At 51.4% G+C, this 12752-nt stretch overlaps 2 protein-coding genes across 5 annotated transcripts in view; one reads left to right on the forward strand and one right to left on the reverse strand.

Moving 5' to 3' along the window:
• The window catches only part of LOC111156157 (NmrA like redox sensor 1), an 11502-nt gene extending 7882 nt beyond the window's left edge, over positions 1–3620 (forward strand). For all 3 annotated transcript variants that reach the window (XM_022516849.1, XM_022516850.1, XM_022516851.1), the window contains exons 4-5: positions 1205–1395; positions 3332–3620. In XM_022516849.1, coding sequence (XP_022372557.1) covers positions 1205–1395; positions 3332–3511 — 371 coding nt within the window. In that variant the 3' untranslated portion in view covers positions 3512–3620. The remainder of the gene's footprint in view (positions 1–1204; positions 1396–3331) is intronic.
• Positions 3621–6716: 3096 nt separating this feature from the next.
• The window catches only part of LOC111156147 (DnaJ heat shock protein family (Hsp40) member A3), a 29809-nt gene continuing 23773 nt past the window's right edge, over positions 6717–12752 (reverse strand). Inside the window, exons 11-12 of one of the 2 annotated variants that reach the window (XM_022516832.1) lie at positions 8715–8830; positions 6717–8073 (exon numbers count right to left, since the gene is read on the reverse strand). In XM_022516832.1, the coding sequence (XP_022372540.1) occupies positions 8727–8830 (104 nt within the window). In that variant the 3' untranslated portion in view covers positions 6717–8073; positions 8715–8726. The remainder of the gene's footprint in view (positions 8074–8714; positions 8831–12752) is intronic. The other variant, XM_022516833.1, reaches the window with a different exon arrangement.

The following is a 12752-nucleotide window of genomic DNA, read 5'->3' on the forward strand; positions in this document are numbered from 1 at the left end:
CAGGTCATGATCCTGAGGTCCTCGGATCGAGTCCCGCATCGGGCTCCTTGCTCAGCGGGGAGCCTGCCTCTCGCTCCGCCTCTCTCTCCACCTCTGCCTGCCTCTCTGCCTGCATGTGTGCTTTCTCTCTCTCTTTCTGACAAATAAATAAAATCTTTAAAAAAAAAATAAAAAAAATAAAAAGAAAAAAAGAAAATGGGCTTGTCCTCAGACGGTTCTGGGTCCAAGCCTGGGTTCTCCCATGTTAGGCCCATGACTTTGAACAAAGCATGTAACTTCACTGAGCCTCTGCTTCCTGCTCTGTGAAATGGGCGTAATAGTGCGACTTTTGCAAGGGCGATGAGGAAATCTGCCAGGAGGCAGTGATGCGATGCTTCGTTTGTTACAGAGACAAGCACACCTGTTACTTCTCCTTCAGGAGTAAGGAGAGGATTTGGAAGATCAGGACCAGTAGTAGGTTTCACAAAGTAGGAAAGCACTTTCTTCTCAGTCTGTAAATGGGCTGCCTGGAGCCTTTGGCGGCTCGTGTCCTGTGGCTGGCCAGCATCCTCAGCCGGCCACCCCTCCCCCATGTGAGGACAGCAGGGTCAGGCGGTCTGGGCCTAGTGTTGGCTTGCTGGCATCGCCCTTTAGTCTGCCGAGCTGGCCGGGGATACCGCTCGTGTTCCATCCCTGGCTGAGCTCAGTGCACGAGGTCTCTTGTGCTGACCTGAATGGGCAGCTGCGGAGGCCCCTTCTCGTGGGTGAGGAATGTGGCAGGACCCACCAGACCACCTTGGCAGGTCAAGTCACCCACCAATTCCACCCATTTAGGGAGCACCTGCCACGTGCGGCTCTGGGCCAGGGCCTCGGCACTCCGGCATTCCTGTTAGTGTAGTCGGCTTTCCACGTCAGGAATTCCAGAGGCCACAGAGTGCACTGGGGCCGGCGGCTCGGGAGTAGCCCCTTCGTTTCCTTCCCATTCCTGTCTTGGCCCCAAGAGGGTGGGCAGGCCTGGCGTTCACCCCGCTCTAGATGGAGCGACCAGGGCTCAGGGCGTAAATAGGGGCCATGGTGGCAGAGCTCGGATCGCATCCCGTTTCCTGATTGAACCCCACTGCTGCTGCTCGTACACCCCAGACACCAGGGCCGCTGACCTATGCTGCATGTGTCCTGGCGGTGGGCTGACAGGACACCCCTCCTCCTCCCTCCCCTCCTCTCCCAGGCTTGCCCATGGGTGATGTGCCCATGGATGGCATTTCTGTGACCGACCTGGGTCCCGTGGTGCTCAGCCTGCTGAAGAAGCCAGAAGAGTACGTCGGCCAGAACATTGGGCTCAGTACCTGCAAGCACACAGCCGCAGAATACGCCGCCCTGCTCTCCAAGCACACCGGGAAGGCCGTGTGCGATGCCAAGGTGGGCTTCCGAGGCCCTGGGCCCAGGATGGGTGCCGTCCCAGCTCCCACCAGGGGCTCTGGCAGCCCCCTTCTGGTCATTCTGATCCCCCAGTGGGGGCTTTATGGGTGGTCGGGAAGCAGTATGTGGGGCTGCCCCATCACTGTAGGCAAATGATGACTTCATCACTGTGAGCATTTGTCATGTGCCCAGCATGGCTGCTGAGAGATATTTCTGGCTTAGGCAGTGGAACAAGTAGTGAGGAAGGTTTCCAGGAAGAGGGGATACTAGGGTACAAGGTGAGGCGTGAACACACAGGGATGCTGGGCTTCTCTGGGGTGTGACTTGAGGGAGGGAAGTGGTAGGAGACCAGAGAGATGGGCCCCAACTGTCTCCTGACCTGGCTGGGTGGGCAGGAGCCCTCTGGCCCCCTCTCTCCCCGCTGACCAGTTTTCCTGTTCAGACCCTTGGGTGCCTTGTTTCTTATTTGGCCTTCCCATTATGGTAGTGAGATGGACACTAAAGCAAATCTGGGAAACTCCCAAGTCATTGAAAGACAAAAACCACCCACGGAGCTGCAGATTCCTGCAGAGCAATGATGGGGAGGCCATGGCAGGGTGTTCCTGGTGGGTCAGACCCCCTAGACTCGAATCCTGCTCCCAGCCCTTAATACCCACCAGTATGTGACCTTGGGGCACAGTCCCTGACCCCCTCTGCCTCAGTATTCTCATCTATAAAATGGGTGTATGAATAGTATCTCCTTCCCTGGTTGTTGGGATTGAACAGAGTAATCAATGTAAGCGTAATCAGAGTAATCAATGTAAGTGCTTCCTTAGTGCCCTAAGTGGGCACACATTACATCTAAACACAGAAGGGTCTGAGGCAGCCGTGGAGGATTTCGGTTCAGTTTGGTCAAGAAGGGGTAACAGCTTTGGTTTTTGAGCAAGAAAGTGATGTTTGCAGAGATCTGGCTTGGAAAGGGCTGAGACGTTTCCATCTCATGATCTCAAAAGAACTCAAAAGGATTTATGACTTTTTTTTTTTTTTAAAGATTTTATTTATTTATTTGACAGAGAGATCACAAGCAGGCAGAGAGAGAGGAGGAAGCAGGCAGAGAGAGAGGAGGAAGCAGGCCCCCCTAGAGAGCAGAGAGCCCGATGCGGGGCTCGATCCCAGGACTCCGAGATCATGACCTGAGCCGAAGGCAGCGGCTTAACCCACTGAGCCACCCAGGCGCCCCCTTTTTTTTTTTTAAGTAATTTCTACACTCAACATGGGGCTTGAACTCATGACCCCAACATCAAGGGTCGCACACTCTTCTAACTGAACCTGCCAGGCAGCCCTTGAAAGAACAGGATTTGGGGCGCCTGGGTGGCTCAGTCGTTAGGTGTCTGCCTTCAGCTCGGGTCATGTTCCCAGGGTCCCTGGATTGAGCCCCGCATCAGGCTCCCTGCTCAGCAGGGAAGCCTGCTTCTCTCTCTTCCACTCCCCCATGCTTGTGTTCCCTCTGTGTGTCTCTATCAAATAAATAAATAAAATTAAAAAAAAAAAAAAAAGGAAAGAACAGGATTTAAGTTGACTTAAAACAGTGGTTTTTTTTTTTTTTTTAAAGATTTTATTTATTTATTTGTCAGAGAGAGAGAGGGAGGGAGAGAGAGCAAGCACAGGCAGACAGAATGGCAGGCAGAGGCAGAGGGAGAAGCAGGCTCCCCGATGAGCAAGGAGCCCGATGTGGGACTTGATCCCAGGACGCTGGGATCATGACCCGAGCCGAAGGCAGCTGCTTAACCAACTGAGCCACCCAGGCGTCCCAAAACAGTGGTTTTTGAACTTTAACCTTTTTAGTAGAAGGGTTTTCAGATGAACTTATTGGAAAGAACTTGGGTTGGGACTGGGTTGCCCACAGCTAGGGTGCCGGAGATGCTGACAGGCCCAACGGACTCCCCTCTGTTTCTAGGCGACCCCGGAGGACTATGAGAAGTATGGCTTCCCTGGTGCCCGGGACCTGGCCAACATGTTCCGTTTCTATGCTCTGAAACCTGACCGTGACATTGAACTGACCCTGAGGCTCAACCCCAAGGCCAGGACGCTGGACCAGTGGCTGGAGCAGCACAAAGGAGACTTTGCTGGGCTCTGACCCTGCCACCTCTCAGCCCCGTCTCAGGGGATGGGGAGGTGCAGTCACAGTGACCCGTTCTTGTGTTACATAAAAAATTATTTTTTGAATAAAAGCCATTGTTCTCACAGCTGGGTTCCAAAAGAAGAGAGCTTTGTTTCAGGGACCAGGGTTGGGGTGCAGCTGCTGGGGCATGAAAATTCCAACAGGAAGCATCAAGTGGCGGGGACCCAGCGCCCCTCCCATGTTGGGGCTAGAGGGCGGAAGATACAGGACATAAATGCAGTTGGAAGTTTCGTCCAGCGGGTGGGAGACGGCACTGTGACCACAGCCCAGAGAAGCAGCTCTGACCGCTGCCTGGGCTATACTGGATGGTGCAGAGTCCAGGCACAGGGGTACTCCTCATGCCAGGCAGAAGCGCTACCTGATAACAGCCCGGCAAATGCAGCCTTCATGTCCAGAGAGCTAGTGAGGCCAACTGCACATTTGCTCTTGGAACTCAAAGGCATCACCTTCTGGGATGGAATGTTTCCCCAGCTGTGGCAGCCCTGAGATCTGGATGATCTTCAGAACAGCAGGGCATAACATCTCGAGGCAGACTGGAGCAGAGGTCGCCATGATTGCACATGGCTGACAACAGGTGACACACTGCTCAGAGCGAAGGCTGGAGGCAAAGCCAAGGAAGTGACCCCGAGTTCTCACTGGTGGTGTATGCACGGGCTTGCGATGGCGGGGCTGGTTCCACTTCTCCCACTCACTTCAGAGAAGAGGAAGGTCAACGCCCAGAAAACACAGGTCATGTACCTGAGGTCCCATGGCAGGCCTGCTTTTCCTCTACAGATTTGCATAACCTCCGTCCTACCCACAACCCTCTGTACCTGCAGTCCTACCGTATACATTCAATCCATTAACTGATTACTTGAGAAAGCCCTGGACAACCTAAATACAACATGAACCAAAAAGGTTATGCTCTCTGCCCTGAGGAGCTCAGGTTGGTGGGAGAGCCAGATACAAATATGCACGAATAGTTATAGACTGACACAGGGCTGCAGAGAAGAGGGGCAGAGATAATCATGGTGGGGGGGGGGGGCGCAAAACCAAGAGCTAGATGCTTACCTGAGTCCCCCACGTGCCCCCTGTTTCAGTCACATTTAAGTGTACAGTTCAGTGGATTATATTCAGTTGTGTGGCCCTCACCACCATCCGTCTCCAGAACTTTCTCACCTTCCCAAACTCTGTTCCTATTAAACACTAATTTCCCATTCTCTTCCCCATCCCACCCCACCCCGGCCCCACATGAACCATTCTACTTTGCATCTATAAGCTTGACCCCTAAGTACCTTATATAAAGAACTGCTAACATTTTAAAATGAGACCGCTTTCCTACTAGTGTTACTGATAACAGCCTAAGGCTGGAAATAACCCAACTGCTTACCAGGGAATGATTGGAAAACAAACGTGGTCTATTCACAGAATGGAATTTACTCAGCCATAAAAAGGAGTACTGATTCATGCTACATGAATGAACCTTGACGCATTATAGTAAGTGAAACCGGAAGGAACCAGAAGAGGTCACTATTGTATGATCTCGTTTACATGAAATGTGCCAAACAGACAGATCATAGAGGCAGGAAGTAGATTCGTGCTTGCCAGGGTCTGGGGGACCTCAGGAAATGGGGAGTAACTGCTGCTGATGGACATGGGATTTCTCTTCGGGGTGATGAAATTTCTAAAATTGTGATAGTTGCACAACACTGAACTAAAATCCACTAAACCGTACACTTTCAATGGCTGAATTGTAGAGCACAGGTAATCCCCAAAATGAAGTAACTAAAATCACGTCAAAGTCGGGATGCTCAGCTTCTCTCCCAAAGCCCCAAATGATCTGGAAGCACCGGTATGAACTCCAGTGGCGCCCTCTTGGGTAGAGCTGAAGAGGAGACGTCTCCTTCCTCCACCGCTCCCTGTGGTCTCCCGGCACGGGAAAGCAGGGCGGGGCCCAGTCACTAGAAGCTGCTGCCCCGCTCATCACGCCAAATGGACCTAACTTCCGGCGCAAAGATATGGGCCACCCGGCGCTGGCTCAGTCGGTAGTGTGTGGGACTCTTGATCTTGGGGGTGTAAGCTCAGGCCCCACCATGGGTGCAGAGATTACTTAAGCATAAGATCTCTGGGGCATCTGGGTGGCTCAGTCAGTTAAGTGTCTGCCTTCGGCTCAGGTCATGATCTCCAGGTTCTGGGATCGAGTCTCACATCAGGCTCCCTGCTCAGCCAGGAGTCTGCTTCTCCCTCTACCCAACCCCCACTCATACTGGATCACTCACACTCCCTCTCTCAAATAAATAAATATTTTAAAAATAAAGATTTTTAAAAAGTACTTTAAAAATAAATAAATAAAAGATACAGAATACAGGTTTCCCAGTGCTAAAACGCCTTCTGCAAGAGCTATAAGTGTCTACATAATTCAGTGACAGACCCCAGTGCACAGAAGGGCAGAATGAGGGCAGGGCAGTCTCTGTGGACACCTGGGTAACCAAGAAGTTTGCGGGACTGGACAGCACTGTCGTCTTTGAGGGGGGGTTTTCATGAAAGAGAAGCAAGCATTCAATTCCACCCAACCCCCAGCAGAGGCATGCTTGTGGGTCGGAGCCAGGCTCCAGGGCCCAGGTCAGACTCAGCCACACATGACTGCACGCTCCCTCCCCACCTACTTCTCCACTCCTCTCCTGTGCCTACCAGCTCTTCCCAACCTCTTCACCCAGCCCAGCAAGGGCTCCCATGGCTCCCATGCTCAGCCCAGAACCCTGGGATGGGTCTGAGCTCTGTCTGTGCTCAGGGCCACTCTGGCTGTGCCAGGCATTGGGCCTTTTCTGAGCCTCAGCTGGGAGCCCTGACTAGTCAAACTACAATGAGCAAAAATTTTAATGCAAAAATAAATTAAATAAATAAATAATCAACGTTCCTCAGAAAATAACGGGGAAAAATCTAGTGAGGGAGGCAGTGACATGCACATCTTCTCGTGGGCTCCCAAAGAAAAAGTTACACTGAATTTCAGAACATTCACTCCAATCAGCACACTGTCCCATGGCGAGCTCCCTGCTCTGGGATCTGGGCTGGAGGGTCAGTGCTGGTCAGAGCACCACGCAGCCACCAGTGTGCAGGTGCTCCTGGGCTGGTGGGACTCCGTGGACGAGGCTAGCTAACTCTCCAGCCAGCCCCAGGATGGCCAGTGGTGACATGGGACAGCCCTGTCTGCAGATGGCATACCAGCAACCCCACAGCTAAGTCCCCTGCAGAAAGTAGTCTGAACTCTGAAATTTCAAAGAACAAAGGACCACAATTTATGCTTTAAATATCTTTTGCCAGTAATCTTATTTACACTGATACAGAATCATTTTACATTCTTAGATCAGACAGTAATAGATACTTTATTTTAGTAAATTATGAAGGAAAACAAAAAGGAAACTATTCATAAGTTTTCTCCATTAGCCTGTCTTACCACAGTAGGAGGATCTGGAAACACATGGAGCCCGAATATCCTACAAGCCGAGGCTGGGGGACAGTGTGTTTTGCTCTGGCTGGACGGTGAAACCTTCAATTGCTCAGACTGTGCTTTCCTTTTCCGAACAAACATTTCTACAGAAGATGATGACTCTCAGCATTGAATAATTTATACATACTTCTGAAAACAGATGTCAACAGCGTGAGTGGTGAGATCCAAGCCCCTGGCAGCCAGAGGGTCCAGGGCTCTGGGGTAACAGGCCCATTAGCCTGCTGGGCCCAGGCTGCAACTGTGACCACCTTTGGTCCAGCAGAAGGGCAGGAGCCCCACTCGACGCCCGGCTTAGAACAACAAAACTCAACAGTTGGGGACAAAAGGCCACCCCACATGGGATGGAAGGAAGGACTCTCCATCCTAATAAAGATCACAGCCCACATGGTCAGGAATGGCATGTCCAGGGATGCCCTTGGTATGCGCCTCCCCAGGCCCCAAAGTGCCCACATTCCAGCTGCTTGGGATCTTTGGGAATTAAAACTCACTCCAGGAAGAGAAGAGGACGTCCCTGCTGAAGAGTGGATGATGTACGTGGTGGGGCATGCAGGCCCCAGGTTCCTCAGAAAGACAACCTGGTAGAAAAGACTCGTTCCAGAACTTCCCGGAGGTTTGCTGAGAGGGAAATTAATCACTTCATGACTCGGTGCAGCTTAAGGCTTCATTTTTAAGCTGTAAGCATAGCCTTTAATTCTTTAACTAATATCTCCACATTTGATTCCAAATTAGAGTTTTAGCTCTGCAAAAAGTGTCCACTTGTTTTATTCCGCCTGAGCCAGAAGAGGCCACGTCACCTACCCATAGACAGGAAAGTTCTACCATCCCTTATGTGTGCCACACCTTACTGCTCACAGGTTGTCCCCTGTGACCGTTCCATGGAGACATGTGTTGTCACACGATTTTGCTGTTGCCAAGGCGGCCCAGGGCCTCTGTGGGCAGGGGCTCAGTGCTGTTGTTCTGGAATCCTTCCGGTGCCCTGGCCATGAGGAGGGGCAGCCGCTCCCGGCCTAGTTTCCAGTGGACCGTTTTCCTAAGCCAAGACACAAATGGTTACGTTTCACCAGCATCCCAGGAGGATGACACCCTGTGGGTGGGCTTCTGTCATCCTTGGGAGGGAGCTGCACCAGGAGTCCCAGCCACCAGGGACCAGAACAAGTAAAAAGCGAGTCCTGAGACATCACAGTGAGCAAGCGTGACTCCTGGCAGCCCCCTGAGGTTTACATGGCCCTGAACCTCCCAGGCAGGGTGGGCGCTGAGTTAGGAGGCTGGGGAGATCTGAGGTCTAGGCCTGGCTCTGCTGTGACTCGCCCCCTGTGACCGTGGGTAGCCTGGTTCCCACTATTGTGGGGCCCAGGCCCCCAGAAGCTGGTGGAAGGAGGGCTGTGAGGCAGCCCCCAGTACAACCTCTCCAGGAAGTGGACATGGCAGAGTCCGGCTGGGGTGGTCTGGTGCAGCCTGGCGCTGCTGGCTGAGGCTGCCTTCTAGCCCTGATGCCAGCATCTGCACAGACTGGGAGCCCTGGTTCTGATGAGCACCAGATACACCACACCTAGATCGGCACCTCTTCCAAGGCTGGGAGTAGGGGGCAGGGTATGACACTGGTTAAAGCGAGGGAAAACAGGGGTTAGTTCACAGGGAAACAAAGGGGAAGAAACCTCAGGGTTTTCCTACCTCGGCTGGGTATCAGTAGGTAAACATTTTCTTAAGTTTGGAAAGGAATCCCTCCTTGTCCTCCCCAGCCTCAGGCCTAGCCTTGCCTCCTGTGGAGCTATCCATGGTCCTGCCACCTGGGCACAAACAGCAGAAAGAACTGGGGTCAAGGGCGCCACTTCCAGGAGTCCCATCCCTGGCCCCGCCTACCCACACCTGACCGCCCGGTGGCTAGGCACTCAAGAAGCCACCAACCATCATCTTGAGAGGGGAGGGGACCACTGCCCTGGCCAGGGCAGCCTCGCCTGTCAGATGACTAAAGCAAACTGGCCACCCGGTGCTTCAGTGTATCCCAACTGCTCCTCAGTCACTGGCCCACAACAGGGGAAACAAGACAGAAAGGGACAATGACCAGCTATCTTCATTGTAACAACTGTCACAACTGCCAAGTGCCACACCTTCCAGGCCAGGACACACAGATTTCACAGGAGCTCATTTAATCCTTCACAAGAGGGGCGCCTGGGTGGCTCAGTGGGTTGAGGCCTCTGCCTTCAGCTCAGGTCATGATCCCAGGGTCCTGGGATCGAGCCCCGCATCGGGCTCTCTGCTCTGCGGGGAGCCTGCTTCCTCCTCTCTCTCTGCCTGCCTCTCTGCCTACTTGTGATCTCTGTCTGTCAATAAATAAATAAAATCTTTAAAAAAATCCTTTACAAGAAAATTCCACAGATTAAAAAAAATTAAAAACACAAAACATGAATACACAGAGAGATGAGGCAGTTTACTCAAGGTCACAGAGCTGGTAGGTGGGAAGGAGAATGGAGTTCAAACCCAAGCAGTCGGGTCCAGGACCCAGCCCTTAAAAACCTTGCCAGTGACCCTTGGAAGGTGAAGAACACGTGCCACAACCAACCAAGCAGTTTCCACGCTCCATACATGTGCATCTAATGTCTCCAGGACACTCAGGGAGGGGACTCGATGCCTCGTGGAATCCCACAACATGTGCAGTTCTTTTGACCTGTAATGATGGCAGTGGGGGACCCGGTATGTGACTGGACAAACTCCCTATCAAAAGCATCTAAGCCAGGGGCGCCTGGGTGGCTCAGTGGGTTAAAGCCTCTGCCTTCGGCTCAGGTCACAGTCCCGGGATCTTGGGATTGAGCCCCGCATCGGGCTCTCTGCTCAGCGAGGAGCCTGCTTCTTCTCTCTCTCTGCCTACTTGTGATCTCTTTTGTCAAATAAATAAATAATTTTAAAAACCTTTAAAAAATGAAATAATTAATTAAAAAAAAAATAAAAGCATCTAAGCCAGATGCTCCAGACAAGGGGAAGCTGCTATTTCTCCAGAGCCCAGGCAGAGGCTACAGAGATCAAGGCTACTGCATAAGCTCGTCCTTTTCAAGATCTGCCAGCCAGCAGGCAGGTAGGGCATGAGTCTGCCATGAGCTAGATGATGCATTTTAAACTGTAGGGCACGTCATCGATGTGCTAGGACAGATATGCTAAGTACACTGTGTGGCACGGGAAGAAATGGTCATGGTCCCCAAGGTCTCAGTCAGGTTACCAGGCCCCAAGCAGGGGTGGGTAGAGTCGTCCTAGGGATCACCCCTCTGGATAGTCCCATGTACCTGGCATGCTCCCAGAGTGCAGAAAGAGAGCAGTGGCCCCAAACAAGGATGTGCTAACCAAGGTCTGAGCGATCACCAAAGCCAAGGTGGCCAGGACTCTCAGAGTTCCCCGCGGAGGACCTGGGCACTGAACAATCACCACAGCAGAGGTGCCACTGCCACAGATGACAAGGCCATGTTTGCCTTCCCATAGTCCCTCACGTCCCCATTCTTATATAAAGGCAAAGACCCTCCTAACACAAAGCAACACACAACTCAGAAATTTCCCATCACTCCTGGGTCTCCTCAGACACAGGAGAGCAAGACTACTGAATTTCGTAGTGTTCTTGTTATGGGGACGACAAATCTTTGTGTGTGGGCACGTGTTGCTATGAGTTAGAGCTGGTAGAGCTTTTAATATGTGCCAAGTATCATGTTACACACTTTCCCTACTTGATCTCATTTGATCATATAAAGACCCCATGAAGTAGGTGCTATTATCGCTCCCGAAAGGGGAAGTGATTTGCCTAATCACTTTTTCCAATTTCCAGCCAATAAGAGCAGACCAGGGCCATGCATCAGCAGACATCAGAACCCAAACTGTTAGCTACCAGTCGTGACAGCGCACAGAAACACTCGAATTGCTGTCATCCTCTTCCCCCAACTCTGCTGTCATCACCTGGAAGGCGGGGAGCAATTATGCCCCATGGCAACAGGCATTTGAGGCATGGTGGCCAAAGTCCCCAGAACAAGCATCTAGTGAACTGGTTAATGATTCACAATAAAAAATAAATAAAGTAACAAAACAGACACAAGCCCAGAAATCCTCACCCCCTACCACCAGGAATACCGTCTATTTTTTTTTTTTTTTTAAGATTTTATTGATTTAATAGAGAGCACGCACGTGCACAAGTGAGTGCACACAAGCAGGGGGAGCTAGGGAGCCGGACGTGGGGCTTGATCCCAGGCTCCCAAGATCATGACTTGAGTCGAAAGCAGACGTTTAACCGACCAGCCACCCAGATCCCTCATCTCTGTTTTATTTTTTCATTTTTATTTATTTTTATTTATTTTTGAAGATTTTATTTGTTTGACAGAGACACAGCAAGAGAGAGAACACAAGCAGGGGGAGTGGGAGAGAGAGTAGCAGGCTTCCTGCCGAGCAGGCTCATCCCAGGACCCCAGGATCACAACCTGAGCTGAAGGCAGATGCCTAATGACTGAGCCACCCAGGCGCCACTCTCATCTCTACTTTAAATTTGGATAAAAGGACTACAGTTTCCTTCAGGAACAAGGTTTACTGGCAGGGGCATCAAAGGATGTAAGCACCAAATTTAAAACTCTGAACCAAATGTCAGGAATAAACTATGCACATAGATGACCAAGTCTATAAACACAGGGCTTTTCTAGCCTGGGGCAGGGGGATGGACGTGTCCTTACAGGATATCCTGGACATTCAGGTGCCTGCTGATCTCAGGACAGGACACAAACAAGGGCACTTGGCTCCAAAGCTTCTGTAAACACAGCCAGTACGTGACTCCTGACATTAGAAGAGGAAATGCCCATGCTGGAAGCCCACTCCAGCCAAACGGGCATTACACAAGCACCTCTAGTTTATACCTTCAGAAGTGCTGCCCAGTCAGTCTAACAGAGGTCCAAGCCGAAGCCACAGGTCTCCTCTCTCCCCAGATCGGCTTATATTCCCATCCCTCAGAACATCTCCCAGCCAATGGTTAGGAAAAGTGAATTCAAAGGAATTCAAATAAACGCAGCCAACATTTACTGAGTGGCCTTGTGCCAGGCGCTATGCAAGGTGCTGGGGGAGACAGAGAACATGCCAGCTTCCTACAGGCAAGGATTCCAGGTCAGGACTGCTTGATGGCTATTCATAAGGTGAGGCCAGGGGAAGAGTAACACTTAATGCTCATCCCATGAATATGTGCCACACTTTTGGGCCAAATTTTTTCTCCATGTGCACAAAGTCCTAGTGTTATGAGGAAGGTCTGGCACACATCTGGGGTTCAACACTTGCCACCTTCTCCCACCATCTGCAGCTGGCTGAAGGCAGGGACCCTGTCACCGCACATTATTTCTTAACACACAACAAATGCTAAACAAATGTTAAGTCTGAAGAAACAGAAGCCAACAGGACTCCAGGACCTGATTTCTAAGGACTGGGTCACCCTACAGGTGGACGTGCAGGTCTACAGTCACAGCCTGACTCCCTGAACCGTCTACACGCAAAGGCTGAGCCCACAAGAAGTCCTCTCATTCCATTAAAATGTCTTTCCTTCATCATCTTCCTGCCGCCAGCCTGTGTAAAGGTCAACACTGTCAACTATGTCATCAGAGAAGAGAAACAGCAGGTGGGATACGAGCTCTGAAATTGTTTTCTACACTTACAGTTAAACGTGTGTATGGGTGTTGTCACCAAGAATTAACAATGACCCAGAAA

This window comes from Enhydra lutris, unplaced genomic scaffold (genome assembly GCF_002288905.1).
Source record: "Enhydra lutris kenyoni isolate GAN:26980312 unplaced genomic scaffold, ASM228890v2 scaffoldscaffold45, whole genome shotgun sequence".
Lineage (NCBI taxonomy): Eukaryota > Metazoa > Chordata > Mammalia > Carnivora > Mustelidae > Enhydra > Enhydra lutris.